Raw genomic sequence first — 19,914 nt, forward strand, 5'->3', positions numbered from 1 at the left:
ACAATTGTAAAGTATACGTATGTATACTTCTCGTAATCGGGCTAATTTGTTGATTGAAGGAGTTGAGATGTTCGTAGGAAAAGAAAGTGTAGGAAAACATTTTAATTAGGGTCTAAAAAGGTGCTCAACATAACCCTTGATAAATAAGACATTCAAGTTAAAAAGTTGTCAAACACTGCAATAAAACAATATAATTAAATAATTTAAATTTATTATATTGTTTTTCAAGATTTATTTGGTAAGAATAGTTGTTGAAATAAAAATGAGGATTAACATGATCCATGCACTAATTTTATAACTTACTATTTATTTTCAATTTACCTCCCCTTGAACATTGTTAAGTAACTTTCTTTACAGTTAAGCTTTTTATTGTTTTCCACTATTTGTAAGAGAACTTGTTAACCCGAGTTTCACAAACAAAATCAAAAGCAACAATCGCAAAATTATAATCTGGAGCTTAGAATATAAGAAACGGGGGGGTGAAGAATTTCAAAGGTTTTTCATCAAGGAAAAAAAAAATCCTACCATTGCCCGGATGAATCGTGTCTAAAGTCCGCAGATATTTCTCAATTTTGGTCGCAGAATTAACTACTACCAAGCAACGACACTATTCACATATTGGTAAAGTAAAGCCTAGAAATAATTCAAAAGCAAAGGTAAAACAAGATGCCATATTTATCTATACCTATTTATCTACAAATCGGATTCTGTCACAATGCCTCACTTCTGCACTGTAGAGGCATTAGCCGCCTCCTCTTTGCAGCTTGTTCCTCACAATTATCAGGTTCCATGTCATCTATCATCTGACCATCATCACATCCAGCCTCATCAGAAACTTGTGATGGTGTTGTGGGAGCTTCCTCATCGTCTACTGCATCAGAAACTTGTTGCAATGATACTGTTGGAGTTTCCTCATTATTTACAGCATCAGAAACTTGCACTGGTATTGGAGTTTCCTCATCATGTACTGCATCAGAAACTTGTTGCAATGGTATTGGAGTTTCCTCATCATCTACTGCATCAGAAACCTGCTGCACTGGAATTGTCAGAGTTTCTTGACCAGTATAGTGGAGATCTCCATTCTTGTTATCATCACACTTCGTAATTGAGTCTAGAGAATTTCCCACAACCGAGTTGGAAATATCTATAACATGCTCAGCGTTTTCCATGGCTGAACAAGTTTTCTCACCTTGTTCAGGTTCATTAGATGACCCAGGCACATTCAAAACAAGGCAACTTTTGGTGACTGTTACATCTTCTGAATCATCTAAGACACCATTTGATGTATCTAAAGATGGCTGCACCACATCACGATCCACTAGCGGAGAGATTTGTGGTCTATGACATGTCTCATCTCCACAATCCCTAGGAAGATATGGCAAAGAACATGTTGGAGGTGTAATTCCAGTCACTTGCTGGAAGTTGGGATCTGTAGGCAAGTACATAAACTGGTTCCCAAGATCCGTGTCTTCCTATTAAAATAGGATAGAAAAGGAGGGTGGGCGTTAGTTTTGCAACATCAATGCAAAAAAAGAGTGATAGGAACTAATATATATGTGATAGGTCCTAAGTTTAGAAGAAATTTACACATAATTCAACGGCAATATTTAGGAACTATGCTGGAGGAGGTGATAGGTCCTATGTCTATGTCATCGTATAAAATGTAATGCAGACAGCATAAATTATTTGACAAGCATAGAAGCCTTTTGTAGCATAAGGGTTCAAAATTTGTATTTGGGATGAGGAAAGGCTATGTCCATGTGATAAAAATGTTGCCGGGAGGGCAGACTACACATGACCCTAGGAAGTGGTTCAAACAAATTCAAGAAAAAAAAATGCAGACAGATTATGGGTGGATACCTCAATTGAAAATATTGAACCACTGAAACGATAATCAGATGAACGCTGGTCAAAAGATTGACACTGTCCCAACATTGCTCCTGCAGTAGCTCCTGGATCAAAAAGCTCTTTAAGAACCAATCCTGAATTGTTAAAGGATTGAGGATCCAAAGACGATGAACCAGACAATAGAGTGATTTCTATTCCCTGTCCAGCATGGGAAGTTGTTGACTCCTTATTGACTTCAGGGTGATCAATCCCAGTTCTATTATCATTATTTTGTAAGCACTCATCGTCATCACTACAGTCAGAGGAAGAGATTTCATGTGAACCATGATTTTCCAAAAGTTCAAAGATTAACTTCTGGATCAGTGTTCGCTTGAGAAAAGCTTCGGCAGGCAGAAACCAGTCCACATTGAGCTGGAAATTACTAGTTATGTTAGGTAAAATTGGGAGATGTAATACTAAAATAGGCATGACCAACAACTAAGAGAAATGTTAACAACACACTCCTTTTAACACATTCTTCAACATACTATCACTGAGTGAATTTATGTGGGACACAGGTTATTTAATAGGACATTACTTAACCCAATTATAGTGTGTTGAAGAGAATGCTAAAAAGCTGTTCAGCTAGAACTCCTCAGATGAAGAGATAAACAAAATTGAGGACGATGCAACAGAAGAACTATGGGTAAAATTATTTTCAACTTAAGAAAATATTGAACCACTCAAGTGATTAATTAAGTCAACCAGCAGTTATTGATTAGCTGCTCTTTGTAAACTGATAACCAATTGAGTGAATGATTGATTTTAGAATGGAAATAAATACTCTTTCCAATGATTTCTTGTTTGTGTTCTCATAAAAAGTTTGAAATAAACCAGAGAACTAAGAATAAGTAGATCACTTACGAAGTTGGAAAACTTGGTTAGTTTGAAAGGATTGAAATTAAGAGGTGCTTCAGCAAGAAACAGCTCTAGGTAGTGAAGCAGAAATAGACCACAATCATATGAATTCTCTTGCTGTGGCAACTGTCATGGAGTGAGAGCATTCAATCACAAAACATTAAAAAGAAAGAAAAACTCGAGAGCAGAAAACCAAAAAGTGACCAGTGTTCAGCAGAAATAGGCAACAATCATGAGTTTTCTTGTTGTGCCAATTGTCAACAAGTAAGAATATTCAATCATAATACAATAAAAAATTAAATTAAAAAAAATAAAGAGCATAAAACCAAAAAGTGATCAGTATTCCTTGAATAACTCAACTAATAATGAGCCATGGGCAATTGAGGAAAGATACAAATGCAAAAGGTATGTCATATTCCATTTCTCTCCAATTTTTCTATAGCGAACAAAAAATAGAGGAAAATTTAAGATTATCAAATGCTGGGATTTTCCTCTTCAAGTGTATGTAACACAAATGGTTTGCAGAAAAACTGAGTAAAACCCCAAACTAGTCTTCAAGATTGAATGAGTAAGGCATTTTAGTCCGAGATTTTAAAAAATCCTCTGTTAATGCTTGAATTTGCAAATCATTCATTTTTAACCCTTTTTGGTGCAAAACGACAATGGAAAACAAAGTACAAAATGATTAAAATGAATTATTTATTTGCAAAATCAGGGGTTAACAAAGTTTTTGAAATCTCAAGAACTAAAATGTCCCACCCTTACAATCTCATTAATTTTGGGGTTTACTCAAAACAACTCCCAACATATATAATGGATTGAAACAAATACCTGTATTTTCTATATGAATAATTAGGTGCCTCACTTTGACAGTGAAGGAAAAGATTTTAAAGTTCATCAACTAGTAAGAGATTTTTTTATCAAAAAACAGCAAACCTTTTATAGTAATTTCCAAAACAATGTAGTATCTACTCCTCAACAAATATAACAGAAATATGTTTCATTAAACACCAATGGATCTTTAAAGGAAGAATAATTGTCCTTGTGAAAGTCATCAAAATATCAGCAGGCAATACCGCAAGTGGAAGAAAACGCATATTTAAGAATCTTGATGAAAGATCTTCTCCCAAAGTATCCTTATGTCTCTCTTTCCACTCTTCCCACAAGTAACTGTCAATATCAGATGAGAAAAGACCAAAATACAACTCTCTTGAGTTCATTTTTTAAAATCAGAATACAAATATAAGGAATCTGCATAGTAGTAATAGAAATAAGCAGGTATAATCGATATTATGTTGAAATTAAAGTAAGGAACAGAAAATGCCAATACGAATAAGCAGAATCCATAAGCACATAATTTTGGTTTTCTTATTTGTTTACATCATCATTCATAATCAAAGATAAAACAATCATGATATTTGCATTTTCAGGGTTCAATATTAATTTAAAGGAGAAACTCAATAACTACATAAAAGTCAAAAATTAGAAAACTTAACATTAAGTATGTGTTTTGGTTGGAAAGTTGCCTTAGTTGTGGTCTAGTCACCCCTGGGTCAGTGTCTCGGAAAAGACTACCTACAAAGGGGCTGACCAGAAAGGCTGAGTGAAGTGTGGAGCCACCAAGAAGTCAACTCTTAGCAGGTTGAGATCACACATCAATTAGAAATATGGCCTAAGTAGTGCTCATAACACTTGGACAATCCTCACCTTAAAAGTCAGTTTTGTGAGGCTGAGTTAGGCCATAAGCCCAAATTCTAGGAATTCCAGTAGCTAAGAAGAAATTTCATCTAGAAGACTCACTTAGAGTTTAATCAATGGTCTGAGCTCTATTTTCAGATTTATTTATGTCTAACATTGCGCAAAAAGTTGAGTACAAAGAGGACTACGTTTAAATGAATTATTATTATACACAAAATACTGGCTAAGGATATAAGGTTCTGTTCTAAGGCCAGAAAAGTTCCCTTGAATGGTTCTAGGACTGATACATATGTTTACAAAATTTGATTAGATTGACCAGTCATGTAAGACTTTCACAACTAATTACTAAGTACATAATTAAAGGAAGCACATTAACCACTAGGAATTTCAAGATTTTATGGAAGCTTAAAATTCCCCCAAGGGCTGAGTTGTTCTCATGGAGGTTGTTTAGAGATAGGCTCCCTACCAGGGCTAACTTGCTTAGGAGACATGTGGCTCTACAGGATACTATGTGTCCTCTATGTGGAAATCACCAGGAGGAGGCTGGGCACCTTTTCTTCCATTGCAGAATGACTGTAGGGTTGTGGTGGGAATCCATGAACTGGACCCGGACTTTGGGAGCTTTCTCAGATGATCCTGCTGCTCATTTTATCCAATTCAGTGATGGGTTTGGGGCACAGAGGAATCACAATAGGCGCTGTATTTGGTGGATTGCTTTAACTAGTACTATTTGGCAGCATAGGAACTCCCTATTGTTTAAGGGCACCCCATTTCAACCTCCCAAAGTGATGGATGATGCTTTATTTCATGCGTGGACTTGGCTTAAAGCTACGGAGAAAGGCTTTAATATTCCTTTTAACCAGTGGTCTACCAATCTTCTGGAGTCCTTCGGTTAATTTGTAACTTATCTCTAATAGTGGGGTCTTGCTGTTGGGTTTGTGTTTGGAAGGTGGCACCTTGAGTGCTTTGTATCTGTTTCACTCAGTACCTCTGGTACTGTATGGTTTATATATTAATAATACTATAATTTTGCCTTCCAAAAAAAAACATTAACCACTAGGAACTTCATTATCAATTGCTTGATAAAATTACAATTTAATAAAGCTACTGCCAAATCAATATTTTAAAATTCAGCTGCAGGGGCAGATAGTCTGCAATGGTCTCAAACATCAACCCAAAGATAACTTGTACTTGCATACATAATATAACATCAAATTCAGTTTTACTATAAAGCACATAATAACCAGCATGCATTTTTTTGGGGCAGGGGAGGGGTTGAGAGGGGAATAAAAGAAAGTGAGAAGTTTTAATCTACCTTTGCACCAGGTTTTTCAGACCACTATGACTTCCTTTTATGGAATCCATATGCAATATACAGGGTACCTTAAGTGAATTGTCCAGCTCCTTATCTGGAATACATATAATAACATAAATCTCTGAAAATACTTTCACAAGAACGATCATAAGCTGAGACCTCACCATTAAAATTAACCAATTCACCAGGATGGCATATGACTATTAAACTCCAGTGAAGACTACCATCACATGAAAAGATAACGCTGATCAGAACTTGAATTCAGATAGAGACAGATGGAGAAGGAAAACTTCAATAGAATCTTACTTGAAGTTCACAGGAATGAATATATAATCCTTTGCAAACAAATTTACTTTTCTCGTCCATTTACGAACGCGCAGAAATGCTGCTTTTCCATCAGAAGCACTAGATGGATTTTTGTCCATATCAGCCAGCTTTCTAAAGAAGAAACTATTAAAAAAATGAAATCTAGGCTTTTCCTTGTCCGGTATTTGATTCTTGAGATACCTGCCAAAATTGAGATTTCCAAAACATCGAACCATCTTCAATCACAATATAGATCAACAACCATACAATTATAATGGGCCTTTATCACATGTATGCAAGAAGAGAGAAAAAAAAGGAAATGGATGGTACATAAAAGCAGGGTGAGAAATGTTGTCATTTTTTTTTATCAGCCAAAATAAATATATATGTATATTAAATGAGTACCAGAGGTACTAAAAGGTACAGGATTGAGATTACAATTCTGCTGTATTTGAATTCAGCCAACTGTTTGATCCATCCCAGAATGGGGGCCTCATAAAAGAACCTATTACAAGTATTTTCCCTGCACTCCTAATGTCAATTACATCTAAAACCATGTGTAAGATTTGAAGACCACTGATTATAATGAGTGTTGAAATCCTTCTCTAAATATTTCAGCCAAGTCCATACCAAAAAGTGCCTCCTCCATCATTCTATTTGCGTTGAAATTGTTATTGGAGAAAACTATATTATTTCTGTGCTTCCATATGGTCCAAGTCAGTGCTATCCACCACCGTGAGAAATGTTGTCATGAGTAAAGAGAAAATTAAGGAAGGAGGTAACAGATTTTACATGTGGCATTAGCAAATTGGGGAGGAAATTCTGCAATGCTGAGGGTAAGGAAAACATGAATAAAGTGTAAGGAGAAGAGATTGACAGAGAAGAGAAATTTTTAAAGGGTTTAATGGCTTTAGCCAGGTAGGGAAGGATCCACTAATTCTTGCTGCATTTTATTTCTCTTCTGTTCATTTTGCTCCATTTTCTGTGTTCAGAACTTAATAATCAACTTATACCCCGTAAAGGAGAGTTTCTCCTCGACTTATATTATAATTTCAGTATCCATCAATTTTTCATTATTTAATATCTTCTGCATTTTCACAATATCCTACAATCATCAATCCTTTTAGTATTCTCTTTATATAAACGCAATATATGTTGATATTTCTCTGCCCATAGGTGCCTACATATATCATCTATTTTCAATTGTAAATTGCACGTTACAAAAATTATATGAAAGAGGACTTAGTTTTTAAAAGGAGAAAAGATAAAGGACGCTCCATAGCATGGTTCACAAAGATACAATCTATAAGAAATAAAATGCAACCAAGAAGGATAGAACAAGATATAAATGTTCTTGTACAGTCTTGCATATGATGAATAAAGTTTTTAACAAAAACATGGGACAAAAGAATGATAATTAGAGATACATACATGCATATATAGAGAGAGAGAGAGAGCGCAAACTCACTGGATGTAAAAATCAATAATTGTGTCATTAATGAATGTGTCTGGTTGCAAGAGATCTACATCTCTCTTGCTTAGGGAAACAGCATCCGGATCCCCTTTCGGATAGATAACATCATCAAAATGCTCCTCAAAACTGTTTCAGATCATAAATTCTTAGAATAAAACATGGTATCAGGAGCTACATCCTCCCCCCCCCCCCCAAAAAAACAAAAAAATAAACACAAAGCAAGAAGAAAAGAAAATGAAAAATGATAGTAGAAAGCAATAGGCTCTAATGGTTATTTACAAGATATGATGATCTTTTACATCCACTCCAATAGACACATTAAAAAAGTATCTAGAAATCAGAAGATTTATGTGAAAGCAAATAGGAAATTTGGACACCATAAAGCATGAAACCTGAAAACATTTTCAAATAAAAGCTATGGGCTATGGCATCCATACATGTAGATATACTTGTCAAAAAGGGAAAAGGAAATTAGCAAACGATTCTTACTTAGGGAAGTAGCATCTTGACCCACGTGAATCAGTTCCATTGCCTTCTACATCCACACTACAAGGGAAAAATTAATCATAAAATGACATAAACTGGCATTCAGAGCACAAAACATATCCACTTCATATCAATTTTGAACCAAGAATAAACTTTTCCATACAATGAAATCACACGTCACAATTATAAACAAAAGGCAAATACTACAATTCAGAGTCCTTTCAAGATCTGTGACTTGCAACCTATCCATCAATTATAATTGATAGAAACCAGTATCCAACAGTTGAAAGCCTACAATCTGTATAGCATTTTATAGAACAATCGATAACCAACTGACCAAGGAAAAATGTAATAGAAAATACAACTTAATGACTAACCGAAGAGCCATGTTCCAAGAAGCCAAGTATTTCAGATTAAGAGATGTGATTTGTCTATGTCTGAGGGACCAATTGTAATCAGCAACCGCAATTTCCAATTCCTCAATGCCTAGCATATGTATAGACATATATTTAATCAGTAATAACAGAGAGAAACTACTATCTGCAAAACAATCTACAAACTCCTACTACCAGAAATTACCCAAATAAATTTAGCTAGTTTGAATAAAAATGACAAGTTATGTCATGTATGCCAAGATATAATGAAGAAAACCATTCCCATTGATCAACTATAATAATAGCACTCACCTGAAGCATCGCTTACATGATTTGATTGGCTTGCATTATGTGATATTACTCGAAGCTTTATAATGACAGTTCCACTCTGAAGAAAGGGCATATAAGGAGAATTATAGAATTTATACACACACACACACACACATTGCAAGCAATAGAACTATAAAACTCACACTTTGAAACAACTGACAATTAATGTCAATGAGATCATCAACTGCCCATTCAAGATCAAAAGCTTCTTGCTTTATACATGCAGTTGAAACATTGATCTTGACAAAACAAGGTGAAAAGGTTAACTTTGGCCCCAGATAATAATTATCCTGGTATATGACATAATCAGGATGAAGAACGACTTCCATTGTGTCATCCTGAAGATTACATGAAAGAAAATAATAGTGAATACAAAAACAAAATGAAGCATAATATGCCACAAAAATAGTGAATCAAATGCCGTAGAAAGCATTTTATGTTGATGTACTAGATTTAGAGATAAGAAAATACAAAGTTTGTAGCTTGAACAGTTACTACATCAGCTTATATTCTCAGATAAAAGGTAGGTAAACTTGATGAAGCAGTAAGGGGAAAGACAAACCAATCCCAAAATTAATATGCATCAGTAATGAAAAAGTAAAAAGCAATAAAAGACAACAGTAGAAAAACAACTAAAGCAATACCAAATCTATAAAAAAAAAACCAAGAGATGAAAAAATACTGCATGTGATGTCAGTTTCTTTAGCACAAAAAGGTCACGTGCTTAAAAAAAATTACCATGTCAGAATTGTCTGTGCCATTCAATCCACAACCATCTAATGACACTGGAACAATGAATACTAAGTTTAGTTAGTAAACTGCAATATAATATTTCTAAATTAAACATGGTATACTAAGTATAAGGAATCCAGGATTACAAAAAACACACCACCATTCTCTGGAATATCAGAAGCAGGACTTGTTGGAGCACTCTCATTCATGCTCTCATCAGCCTCTGAATTGACATCAATTGATTCATTCTGTAAAAAAATTGAAAATAGATATAAATCTCACAATTAAATCAATTACTTAGGCTGTAGTCGGACAAATTGAAGTTACAGTACACTGTATGAAGACCCTGAAGGGGCTGTGCAAAAAAATGAAGATCCTGAAGGGTCAATCTGGCTTGTTTCAGGTGAAGATACTTCGCTACTTGTATCCATTTTCTCTAGTTTGTTATGGTTATGAATATCTATTTTAAAATGATGACGACTTTCATGACTAATCAAATTTGATTGTTTGTCAGCTTCCAACACAGAACTATTCTCTTTACTATCATATATATCTTCCACTGAGTCAGGAGAGGTGTCAGAACCACCCTTTTCCAAATTAAACATAGCACCAGCTTCATCAACATCAACATGAGAAATACTGGCAACACTCTTGATGCCAACCTTGTTGACCTGCGCATCTGTCAATACATCACGATATATGTACAATCAATTTAATTGAAATGCTTACATAATATAAAAGGAAAAATAGAAAGAAGTGGGGAACAAAAGAGGGAAACCATTTCAAGGATGCAAAATTACTAAAATAAAAACTAAATGGCATAGCTGAAGCATATTTTCGACAATAAAGAGTAGGACCCTCAATCTTGCCAATCATAATCCATAATGCAAATTAAGATTTAAGAAAGACACTTGATCTTGAACTGGATAGTACTTGTGAGTAATTGAGTATTATTATTTGATTATCTTTTAAGGGTCTTGCTATCCATGCTCTGAGGATAATGATTAAAATATATATATATATATATTGAAAATCATGCTGGAGATGCATTGGAAATTGTGGCAAGAGTATATTAATAACACTTTTCATAAAAACTATCCAGTTATAATTCCTTAACCAGTGCCCTGGTTAGCATTTGCTTGTCTTTAATCCTTTTTCATTTCATGATAATAAATTATATATACACATGCCATTCTTCGTTATCAATCTATGGAAGTGTGTAAAGTTTACTGCCAAGGTTTTAAAAAATGGTCCGTGACTGTGATTTGGGTCGCAATATCACAGTTTTAATTGGGACTGCATTTGTCCGTGATTTGCAGCAATCAACAAACGCGACAAAATTGCAACGCGACCAATATCTACCCTTCCACGAATTCAACAACCATGGTGTGCACTACGCTCATAGAATCAAAACAAGACTACTGCCTATGCTACACAACGTCTTGTGTTAAGGACAATCCAACTTATCTCAATAAAGATAACCAGCCCTCATGACATTAGATTTTTAATATTATTTACAAACTCTTAAGTCCTCGGAAAAAGAAAACATTAACTATAAGGAAGAACTCTCTAGGTTTCATTCCTCTCCTCCAGTTCCTTCAATTTGTCTCTCTAAGAAGCATACGATATACTTTAAAATCGAAACTATCAATCATAAAACACTAAATATAACGCAATGACGACACCTACAAATTAAATCACCATCTAAAAGGCAGAACAAGCATTGTATATGAAAAATTCCAATTGAAGATCACGTTTCACGTTTGTTTCTGGAATTAGGAAATTAGGGAAATCGGTCTTACCGCGAGCGAGGAAATCGTGGTGTTTATCGGAGGCGACCTCATCCTCTTCGTTGAAATCGAAGACTTGCAGATCTCTGCGCGGAGACTTGCTCATGGTCCCCAGCAAGGGTTTTTGGGGGGAACAGCGAATTGAGAGCCCGAGATTGATGCAAGCTGTAATGCCACTCTTGGGATTGGGGGTGCGTTGAAAGAGTGCCCTAAATAGTAATTGAAACCCGCCAATTATAATTTGCCACCTGTCCTAAACTCGGTTGGAAGGCTCTTGTATCTTTCTTTCGACTTTGGAGTATGGAGCTACCACTCTATTCTAAGTGATTCTTTTTATTATTATTTGTAGAAATTGAACGCCGTTATAAATTTTTTTTACTGTGTTTCAGTTTTAAATCCAAAATTAGTAATTAGTAATTATAATTTTTAAAAATATTAGCAATAATAGTTTTGAAAATAAAGATAGAAACACTTTTTATGAGATTGATGGTTATGAAAAATTAGTATAAAAAATTTACACTATCAATATCATTTTTAATATGACTTTTACGATAATTATTATAAAAATTAACAAACTTATATACCAACATAATATTATTGATAAATAACTATATCTCTTAAATATGTAATCATGTATTTTATGAAAAAATATATGTAATAATAATTTAATTCCTTAAATAAATGAGTAATTCAAAATATTATTCGTTGATTCTAAAATTTGAAAAATACTTTAATTTTTCAAAAAACTTATCAATAATTTATAATTAAATTATAGTCTAAAATTATTTCAAACTTTCAATTCATAATCTATTACATTTATTTTTTATAAAATAAATAATTTATGTATTTAAAGTTATTATATACTTTAATTTAATCATGAATTACAATATATGATAAATAAGTTAATTTTCATATTAATTATTTTAAAAATCATATTAAAGATAATTTTTTAATTTGATTGATTATATTTTTTTTATGTTGATAATGCATATAAATTAAACTCACAATATCAATTTTAAAAATGTTTGTCCTTTTTACGATTAAGGATTCTCACTAGTTTTATGCCTTTTCTATTTTTTCTCAAAATATTATATAAAATTATAGTGTTATTATCATGCATATTATAATATACCCACACATTATTATGTTACTAAATGTCATCTATATAAAATATTATATAACTTAGTTATTACATTATAATAATACAATAATATACAGTATAATATAGTTTATAATATATGATAATAATAATAACTTTATTAAAATGAGTAGAAATAAAACATGCAAATGGAAAAATTAATCAAACGAACATTTTTTTTTAATTGTGTATAAAAACAAGTAAAAAATAATGAACATGGTGGAAAATAAGCTAAAAAACAATTAAGTTAATAAAAAATGTAAATAGGGATAGCAATTAATGAGAATGGTGAAAAAAGATTATTTAAGATTTTAATGCTAGAAAACTAGATGAGAAAAGGTTAATGCAAATGAATAGAAAAAGGATAAAAATGGATCTTGAGATGATATCAGATCTCTCAATTATGACAAATACATATATAATAATTTTGCATGATTTTTGTTCACCCATTTTGTGTGCATAATAATTCAAGTAAGATTAATATTTTGATAATTTTTTTATATTAACATGAAACGTAAGTTGTTAAATTAAGATTATATGTATATATATTTAGTCAATGTTATTGTTTTATTTTTATAGAAATATCATCTATATTTTATATTAAGAATTCTTGGTAAAGTAAAATAATTAAGATTAGCGTATCATGAGAAATTAAACTAATCTTCATATATAATTTAATTTAAAATTTCATTTAAATTGTGTAATATTATTGAATAATATAATTAGAAAAGAAATGTAACTTTCTTTTAAGTTTTAAGATTTTTTTTTCACCAAATCAATTATGAATTTAAAATTAATTTTATTGAGTAACAAGATATGATCACGTTGGGAAGAGAGACAATTTTAATCAAATATGATTTGTAAATTCTATAGTGAAGTACATTGGTTTTTTTTAGTGAAATTATAGCGAGGTTTTATTTGATAAAAAATATTTCTCTCTTTAACATAAGTACTACTCCCCTCAAAAAAAAAAAAAACACAAGAACTACTATACGAATGTACTCTAGTATTCAACAAGAAATTAAAGGATCCAAAGTGCAAATTTGACAAAAAAAAAATACTACTACTACAAAGATATACATGTGATGAAAATTAATAGTTAATATATTATATTAAATTAAATTAATACACACGGAAGTATATAAAATATATTTCATTGGTTTAGCTAACAATCATACATTTTACTTTTTAATACACTTCTCACTTATAAACAAATCCAACAAAAACATATATATAGTGGTGCAGTTTTTTTCTTAATTAAAAAAAATATTGGTACAGTTTTAAGAAAAAAAATCTTAATAACGCTCAAAACGGGGCAAGACTCTTTCACCATGTTACCTCTTCAGTTAGAGAAGGGTAGCCTGAAAAAACAAAGGACTTATTCAAATTAATGAACAATAAAAAATAGCTAATTTTTGTAGAATTCAATGTATAGTTTGTAACTTGTGTATAAGTGTTTGCTTCGGTTGCTTACCCTAACGTAAGAGATATGTCCGAGGAACCATCCTCGAGAGGAGGATCACTGATGCAACTACTAATGTTATTTGTAGAATCTAACGAGACACCTTCTTCCTGCATTATTCCCTTATCTGAGTCCACCATGAAAGGAATTTTTGCCTTACACAGCATAGCCTCCTTCTCCTTCTCCGCTAGCTGATTAATTATTAATTTAACGTAGTAAATGAAAGGAAAATAAATCAAGACATTCTCATTTTTTAAACAAACCCATGCCAAGACATTTTTTATCACCCTTTCCAAGTTTTTTGTTTTTTTTACAGAAAAGTTTTTTGTTAATTGTCTGCTTGTAATTTTTTATTTCTAATTAAAAAATTTAAGATAATATTAATTATTATATTTTCATCAATTATGTTTTTTACACATTGATCATAAATGAAAGAGAAACAGTAGTGAATCTCATGTTAAAAAGTTTAAAATGTTTTCTCACCTTTTTCGTTAAATGCTTGTTCTCCTCTTCTAACAGGATTCCCTTTATTAGCAGAGATGCACACAAAAGAAACCAACAATCCTCAAAATTCTGAAGTGAGTGTAAATCTAGCTAGAAATGCAGAAATCTTGGATAAAATGATCACTTTAATATGCATATTATGATATTCCTAGAATTAAAGCACAGGCTTTAATGTTACACTCGATCTTATGTGTTTCTTCGAATTATATGCTTCATAATATAACCAAACTAAGTTCTATCGAACATCATGATATTCATTAAAGTAAGCATATTAATTAAAAACAACTTGCATCTATATAGCCATTACACTATAGAAAAGAGCATATTACTAAATGTGTATTCCAATTTGATTAACTAAACATTATCAGATAGATAATAGCTTCATTATCAAACTATATCAACAAACCTTTTTCTGAAGTTCAGAAATCTGGCTCATTATCTGATTTTCCTGAAGGTAAAAGTTGAATTGAGAATTAGTATAAATCATGCATCAACATGCAGAGGTTTGTCCAAATTAACCAAATGACTTCATGGTATGTGTAGTTGCGTACCTTTATGTCAGTCACGCGATCGAGTCCTATTTCAAGTGTTTTCTCCAGTTGCTGCAACTCATTTAGACCTAGTCCTTGAAGATCGTCGCCTTTCAACCAACTGATCGATCATTTTTATCAGTCAATATAATTTATTAGTTTTATTTTTTTTTATGGATCAAAATATATAAACACAAGCAATGAATTTTACTCAAATATATTTATCTCTTTATCTTCACGTATTTCACCTTTTTTTTCCTCTTTATTTAACAAAATTGATATACCTTAATTCTTGGGTTCTATCTGCAATTTCCTTACTCAATTTGGCGCTATTGCTAGCTTCTAGCTGAAATGAACAAAAGTGCCAAACCAGTTAGTGTAACTAACTACAGCCTAAAACGTTAAAACGTGACTATTTCCTTAACTATATATACACCTCTTTCAAATGTACAAGTAATAACAGAAATAGGTCAAAATAGATATAAAAAATAATTAGAGCAATTATATAAACATAGTGAATTTTATACTTTGGTCACCAAGAAGTTCAGGCGGTATAAGCTCTGCAGAATCATAACAAACTCATAAATATTAATAGAGAAAAGCAAATATAAGAACTTAGTTTTTTGTACAACCTGCAGTTCTAGTGATGGCTTATCCAATTTGTTGATGCCATGGGAATGCGTACTGTACTTTGTAACTATGTCATTCATACTTTACTCGACCAAAACAAGAAGAGACGAAGAAAAGAGAGTTAGTCACAGGTGTGAAATTAAATAAACTTCTTAAAAGAAAAAGATGCATCTTGTCAAGGATTTTTCCCAACTCAAACAACATTGCAAAAGTGCAAGTAATTTATTCCACCCTTTAGCGCTGTGCTACATTTGTGAAAAACAAAATTATATTAGTTATTAGTCGTAAATTAATTAAAGGATTTCCTCAAGCCAATATAATTAAGTGAACAGTATTTTCCAATATTACAATAGCTGTATACTCTACTCTGATTTGCAACTCGAAGTTGTGAACTAGGCAAAAATCTCCTTATAAATCAAACTAGAAGGAAGCTAAGCCACAATATATAAAATACATTTTGAGGATAAAAATTAAAAAACGAAGTAACGAACATATGATCAACATGAACAAATATAAGCATATATAAGTTGGCATATATTGCAAAAAGACTAGATGGGGTAACTAAGAAAGAGTAGCTAACCACAAGGCATAACAGAAAAACACCATTCACCATTATCATATATAATAGAAAACTGAAAATAGAAATTAACTATCACTATAACACAATTTCCTCTATTCACTCATTTTCGCTCTGCTTCAACCACCAATTTAAACCACATATCGAATCTCAACATACTTATATATATATATATATATATATATATATATATATATAAGTTTGTTAAATTTTCTATTAATTATTTTAAAATCATATCAATAATAATCTTTTATTAATTGATAATGTAAAATTTTTTACACTTATTAAACTCTATATATTTTTTATCTATTCTTAATGCTATATATTTTTTAATTACTTTAATGCAGAGTCGATTTATAGGATTTATATAGGTATATTGTGTTACTTTACTTATTTTTTTTATTGGGATTATTTTGGGAAAGCTAAGTATATTGTTGGGGCTATATTCCCCTTTACCAAATTAACCTGAAAATGACATTTTGTTGAGAAAGCAATTATGCATGTCATTCCCAAGTTAAAACATGATAGCTAAATATACTTTGTCAACTTAATTTCCCATACTGCTCATATGTCTGATAATGATGAAATTTTGAAGGATGTAGTTCGGTAAGGGAAAAAATATACCCTCACCAATAGCTACCATAAGAAATATTTTTAGAACTTAGGACTTTTATTCACGTACATGTATAGTTTCACCCATGCATGTCGTCCAGCGTATCAAAGAATTTAAGGTCATACTAGAATATAATTTTTTATTCTAAATCCGTGAATATCTCACCTTTCATCTCCAAAGGTAAAATGAATAAACCATTAAATTGGTCTTTAAGGTATCATCATCTCTTCTAGTAGTCCTTAAAGTATAAAAATGATGCTATGTAATCTTTTAAGTACTGAAGAATCCTTCAAATTAATTCCCCAATATTGTTAAAATATATTAGCTAAAGGATTATAACTAATATATCTAATTTAAGATTATTTTTAGTAACTATTTGAACAAAGGCATATAATGTGATAACCAAATTATGTAAATTTAATTTTAATAGTTTATATTTGAAAAATTATACTATTATTAGCATCAACAAATACTACAATAATTACATCAGGAAAAGCATACACACCCTGAAATTCGGAAGTTATCTTTCCCTTGCATGATGTTTCTATGTGTCTAGTAGGTACTATGGTTTTTAGATGATTTAAGCAATTCAGATTTTTGTTTTGGCTTAGCAATAAATAATATAGGATTGCAATATGTTCTTAGACATAATGTGTTGGTAAAAACAAATCATCTAACTTAATCCAAACTACATCTTATCATGTTGGATTGGACCTATTTTTTTATTTAAAGAAATCAATCTTCCAAATTGAACCACAAGTTGTTTTAATCTTTGAAAAAAGACCTTCTTCTAAAACACTACTAATCAAGACAAAACAAAGAAGAAAAAACTCAACACCTTAAGCCTTAATTAACCACACACTAAATATATACGAGTCAAGCTTTACTTCTGACTCCATCAACCCGAATTTCATAAAAAAAATTCGAGGGTTTTAATTAAATTCCTACACGACACACATGCATGATTAATTATTTGGGAAAAGTGCATAAACTGCAACAAAACAACTTTCAACAGTATATAAAACTATTTAGATGCACAGTATAACATCAATTATTTTTTTTATCGATCGGTAGAGTACGAGAAGATGGCCAACCAGAAGAATCATGCAGCTAGAAAATAATTAGATGTGAAAAGTCGAAAGTTAATACTCCATTGATCAGTTAACCGAACCAAGACATAATGAAACAATATCAGGCAGATTCGTGAACTTATCCATTGTCAATGTGTCATTGAGTAGTACAAGGCCGTTTGATTGTATGTGAAAAAAGCTAAACTAATTCATTAAGTACATAAGATATAGAATATTTTGTCTAGCTAGCTTACAGTTTCATGTGTTGGACAGATAGGAAAGGATTCAGTTTGGATTAATTTGTCTTTTTTATTAACAATTATAAAAAAAAATCCATTCATTTTTTTTACTTTATTTTCCTATTTTTCAAATATTTACAAAAAAAATAGTTAAAACGATCGCTTAGGAATTACTATTTAACTAATGCTTCATTTTCTTTTTTCTCTCCCAACACAACCTTTCATGGAAACTTCAATAGCCTACTATTAAATTTCCATAAAATTAGAACCATAAGCGAGTGAAACGAGGTTTCTGTTCCAAACCCATCATGAGATTACATCTAATCCCCGTCCTTCTCCTCTCAGTTTTCACACACACTCTCTCTCTCTCTCTCTCTAACAGACTTCCAGATACTCACTCCGTACATAAACCACTGGCACTACTGGCTAGGAATTAGGATAGAAAGAACCATACAGACATATTAATATTAATTGAAAGCAACGTAATTAAGAACGTGCTTTACACATGTTTATACCCCAGTTTTTATCCCCTAGGTTTCCCAACAATGTATACGTCTACTAGTATGTGTATACAAAATACTGAGAGAAAAGTCAAAAACTCAAGAGTGGTGTGTTATAATATACCAGTCGTCGTCCGTACACGTACCTGGAGCTGCTATAATCAAAGAGCTTCCCGGTAGATGAGAAAACAATGAGACCAACCTCAGCATCGCATAGCACAGAAAGCTCTTCAGCTTTCTTGAATAGCCCTCGCCTCCTCTTAGAAAATGTTACCTGCCTCGCCGTTATGTTGTCGATTTTCTTTATCTTTATCCTCGTTCTCGTCATTTTAATAATTAGCAGCTGCACAAACCTGAAGTAAAAAAAAAAAAAAAAAAAAACTATTTTAATTAAACACGTTCTCTCACACTTTTCTTAAAACAAAATAATAATAATAATATATGACATATAAGGATATATATGGAATGATATAAACACTGGGTTCTTGCGTAACATAGATAGAAAAAAAAAAACCTAATAAAAGGCACGCCCAGTTTCAGATCTGGTTAAGGGAAACAGAAAAAATAACCTACCAATCAAAAGGAAGCTCGTGAACATGCAAGGGTATGATAGCTTTGGATTGGTGGGGTTCGATTTTAATTTGTTGATATATTTCACTCTATTAGCTAGTTGGAGCACTATCTCGATTACTGAAAGGGGAAAAATTGAAGAAGAAAAAAAAAATGTTACCAATCAGATATAGTATGAAAGAAAGGAAGTAGAAGGAGAACGAGAACTTTGAGGAGTCAGGAACACAGCGAGAAAGAGACACAGGAGAGAGAGAGAGAAAGATAACCTTGATTGGAAATGCTGGCTTGGTATCAAGAAAGGAAAGAAACCCTTCCCTTAATAGGTAAACGCTGGACACTTTCTATTTTTATTACTAATTATCCAATATACTTTCTATTTTTTGAATCTTTTCTTGCCTGAAATTCGTTTAAATAATTAAAATATGACCATGAAGAGCGGTCAAAGTTGGATAAGGATATTTCGAAACCAGGAATAATTAATTCTGGGAAAACTGTCATTGGTTCTTTTTTTTTTTTGGACAGTCTGTCATTGGTTCTTGAGAATTGACAGATAAGTAGATGTGAACCTGATCTCATATTTTTCCTTTAGTCTTTTAGTCTGCCTTTGTTTGAAATAATCATAGAAATTTCATTTTATTCTAATTAAAAAAAACTCTTAATTTTCTCTTTTTTAATTTTCTCCTCTAAACTAAACACACTCTTAAAGTTATTTTATGATAAATATTCATTTTTATATAATTGAAACTTATAATAATTAAGGATTTTTAAATTTATAATAACTAATTTATAATAAACTTATATATATATATATAGTTTTATGATTGTGTAATT

The 19,914-nt window shown here is 31.7% G+C and overlaps 2 protein-coding genes across 3 annotated transcripts; both read right to left on the bottom strand.

Moving 5' to 3' along the window:
• Positions 1-496: 496 nt before the first annotated feature.
• On the bottom strand, positions 497-11,453 carry LOC100796777 (probable ubiquitin-like-specific protease 2B). The gene is given in 17 exon segments (XM_041016368.1): positions 497-719; positions 722-1,472; positions 1,861-2,259; positions 2,752-2,871; positions 3,822-3,915; positions 5,759-5,890; positions 5,892-5,978; positions 6,065-6,265; positions 7,533-7,664; positions 8,028-8,084; positions 8,402-8,510; positions 8,711-8,786; positions 8,872-9,066; positions 9,467-9,513; positions 9,618-9,708; positions 9,793-10,139; positions 11,263-11,453. Coding segments are annotated over 17 exon segments (2,958 nt in total). The 5' UTR covers positions 11,357-11,453; the 3' UTR covers positions 497-693.
• Positions 11,454-13,417: 1,964 nt separating this feature from the next.
• LOC100776749 (MADS-box protein SVP-like) lies at positions 13,418-19,454 on the bottom strand. Of its 2 annotated transcripts, NM_001252943.3 has the most exons (10): positions 19,350-19,454; positions 19,087-19,203; positions 18,660-18,866; positions 15,517-15,595; positions 15,169-15,230; positions 14,906-15,005; positions 14,761-14,802; positions 14,334-14,375; positions 13,863-14,041; positions 13,418-13,749 (listed from the first exon to the last, which is right to left on the bottom strand). In NM_001252943.3, the coding sequence occupies exons 3-10, from the start codon at positions 18,839-18,841 to the stop codon at positions 13,731-13,733; spliced, it is 705 nt and encodes a 234-aa protein (NP_001239872.1). In that variant the 5' UTR covers positions 18,842-18,866; positions 19,087-19,203; positions 19,350-19,454; the 3' UTR covers positions 13,418-13,730. The 2 variants fall into 2 exon arrangements, with proteins under 2 accessions (NP_001239872.1, NP_001401566.1); NM_001414637.1 differs by lacking the exon at positions 14,334-14,375.
• Between the last annotated feature and the right edge of the window lie 460 nt (positions 19,455-19,914).

Source organism: Glycine max, chromosome 6, assembly GCF_000004515.6.
Source record: "Glycine max cultivar Williams 82 chromosome 6, Glycine_max_v4.0, whole genome shotgun sequence".
Classification (NCBI taxonomy): Eukaryota; Viridiplantae; Streptophyta; class Magnoliopsida; order Fabales; family Fabaceae; genus Glycine; species Glycine max.